General features: G+C 40.7%; 1 protein-coding gene across 1 annotated transcript; it reads left to right on the top strand.

Annotated features, from left to right (window-relative positions):
- Nucleotides 1-1,998: 1,998 nt before the first annotated feature.
- tirap (toll-interleukin 1 receptor (TIR) domain containing adaptor protein) lies at nucleotides 1,999-2,532 on the top strand. Its single transcript, XM_053320159.1, has one exon. It carries the CDS (start codon nucleotides 1,999-2,001, stop codon nucleotides 2,530-2,532), a length of 534 nt encoding a protein of 177 aa, XP_053176134.1.
- The last annotated feature ends 247 nt before the right edge of the window (nucleotides 2,533-2,779 follow it).

The following is a 2,779-nucleotide window of genomic DNA, read 5'->3' as shown; positions in this document are numbered from 1 at the left end:
ACTTCCTCTTATTTCAGGAGGATGTCAGAGACACCAATGCTGCACTTCATCGCCGTTACCTTCAATTTCTGTCGTTGGACTGTCATTTGTGGAAATAATGAGTTGTACAGCTTCCATCTCTGAGTTCTGCTCCATTAACAACATGCATGGTGAGTTAAGGGTGTGTGTGTGTGTGTGGGGATTGTTGAGAAAGTGGTTTTGACAAATTTCAATCAGGCTTCCGACCTAACCACAGTACAGAAACACCTCTTATTAGAGTGTTAAATGACATACGGTTGAACACTGACTCAGGCAAGGTGTCAGTTCTGGTCCTGTTGGATCTCAGTGCTGCGTTTGACACTGTGGATCACAGTATACTGTTGAACAGGTTGGAAACTTGGGCAGGACTCAGCGGAACAGTCCTAGACTGGTTCAGGTCCTACTTGGAAAAGCGGAGTTATTTTGTGACCATTGGAAGTTATGAATCTAATCGAGTGGCTATGACGTGGAGTTCCTCAGGGGTCAGTTCTTGGACCCCTTCTGTTCAGCCTATATATGCTGCCCTTGGGTCAAATTCTGCAGAACTCTAATGTAGACTATCACAGTTATGCAGATGACACACAGATATACCTAGCTCTGTCCCCAGATGACTACAGTCCAATACAGTCATTGTGTCAGTGTTTAGAGCAAGTAACTAATTGGATGAACCAAAATTTCCTTCAATTAAATCAGGACAAAACTGAGGTCATTGTTTTTGGCAATAAAGAGAAGAGGATTGCTGTCAGTAAACATCTCGAGTCACTCTCTCTAAAAACAAGGGACCAAGTCCGAAACCTTGGCGTACTGATAGACTCAGATCTGACTTTCAGCAGTCATATCAAATCAATCACCAAAACAGCCTTCTATCAGCTTAAGAACATATCCAGAGTGAAGGGGTTTATGTCTCAAACAGACCAAGAGAAGTTGATTCATGCTTTCATCTCAAGTAGACTCGACTACTGTAACGGTCTTCTGACTGGACTCCCACAAAAAAGCATTAAACAGCTGCAGCTCATTCAGAACGCTGCAGCTCGAGTTTTAACCAGAACAAAGAGATCAGAGCACATTACTCCAGTTCTAAAGTCTCTACACTGGCTCCCAGTCAGCTATAGAATAGATTTTAAAGTTCTGCTACTGGTCTACAAATCACTGAATGGTTTAGGTCCAGAATACATAAATGACATGTTAGTAGAATATAAACCCAGTAGAGCTCTGAGATCTACTAACTCAGGTCAGATAGTTGAGCCCAGAGTTCGAACTAAATATGGTGAAGCAGCTTTTAGCTGTTATGCTGCACACAACTGGAACAAACTACCAGCAGAACTGAAATCAGCCCCAACTGTGAACATTTTTAAATCCAGGTTAAAAACATTTCTCTTCTCCTGTGCTTATGATTGAGCTCTTCTAAAGCACTTTACATTTTAATCTTTCATTTGAACTCTATGTCCTTTTAATGATTTTAAAGCTAATTTCTTTCATTTGCACTCTATGTCCTTTTAATGATTTTAAAGCTAATTTATTATTTTATGCTGCAATCTTATATTTAATGCTCTATTCTAGCATTTTATTTATGTCTTTCTATTTATCTGTACTTTGGTTTTATTATTGGGGGGGTTAATTGTATGTTTTAATGTTTCTGTTTTATGTAAAGCACATTGAGTTGCCATTGTGTACGAAACTGCCTTGCCTTGCCTTGCCTTGCCTTTATTAAGAAGTAGACAGACAGGAAACATGGGAGAGAGAGGGGGTGGCGGGGGGTAAAATGCAGCAAAGGACCTCTGATTGGGACTTGAACCGGGGTCGGCTCACTCGACCACTCAAGCGCCATAACTTAAAGAATTCATCAGCACTTTAAAATGTAAAATCAACATAGAAATATGTACATATTGTTTTCCTTCTGTTTCAGGCTGGTTCCAAAAACTCTTGAAATCAAGAGAATCTTCATCAACATGTAAAACAGAAGAAAAAGTGACAAAAAACATGACTTCTGTTAGCAATTCATCACTTTCATTTACATCATCATCTTGTTCTTCGTCACCATCATCAAGGACAACTTCCCCTAAACCACCACAGTCACCACCTGCTCTGAGCTCACCACTGAGATGGAGTCTAAAATATGATGTGTTAGTGTGCCATAGCTCAGATCCCAGTGACACTGAGGAGGCTGTACACCTGGTCTCTTTTCTGGAGGCCCACAGTCTTCGGTGCTTTCTTGTGCACAGGGACACATGTCCAGGAGGTGCATTTTCCACAGAATTATGTGAGGCTATACAGAACAGCCACTTGAGGGCTCTGCTCATCACTCCTAACTTCCTGCAGGATGAATGGTGCATGTATATGATGCACCAGGCACTGTCAGAGGGGCCAATGTCTAATCGCATGCTTCCACTGGTTCATAACCTGCCACACTCTCAGTACCCTCAGGAACTCAAGTTTCGCTTCTACTTCGACCTTGGCAAGCATCCTGACCAATGTTATACTCGTGTCAGCAACACTGTGGTACAATGTGAGTAACGAGGGAATCATTTTTTTGGCAGGGTTCATAAATGTAAATTGTGCCTGACCTTAAACCCAAATTTGAAATGAAAGTTGTTGAGATCTTTTGTCAATGATGATTTTAACTTAACCCATGATAAGTAGCCAACTGTTATTTTTCCTTTTCTGACAAATGTTGAAATTAGCACTTTGGTTACTTTAACTTTACAATAAAGAAGACATTCTGCAATGATTGAAACATTTTGGTGGTGAAACAATAATATCC

Source organism: Scomber japonicus, chromosome 6 (assembly GCF_027409825.1).
Source record: "Scomber japonicus isolate fScoJap1 chromosome 6, fScoJap1.pri, whole genome shotgun sequence".
Lineage (NCBI taxonomy): Eukaryota > Metazoa > Chordata > Actinopteri > Scombriformes > Scombridae > Scomber > Scomber japonicus.
Note: the sequence above shows the minus strand (reverse complement) of the source record. Positions and strands in the feature narration are given on the sequence as shown.

Excerpts from the sequence above, each read along its gene's own strand:
- tirap (XM_053320159.1), top strand. The coding sequence starts at position 1,999 with ATGACTTCTGTTAGCAATTCATCACTTTCATTTACATCATCATCTTGT.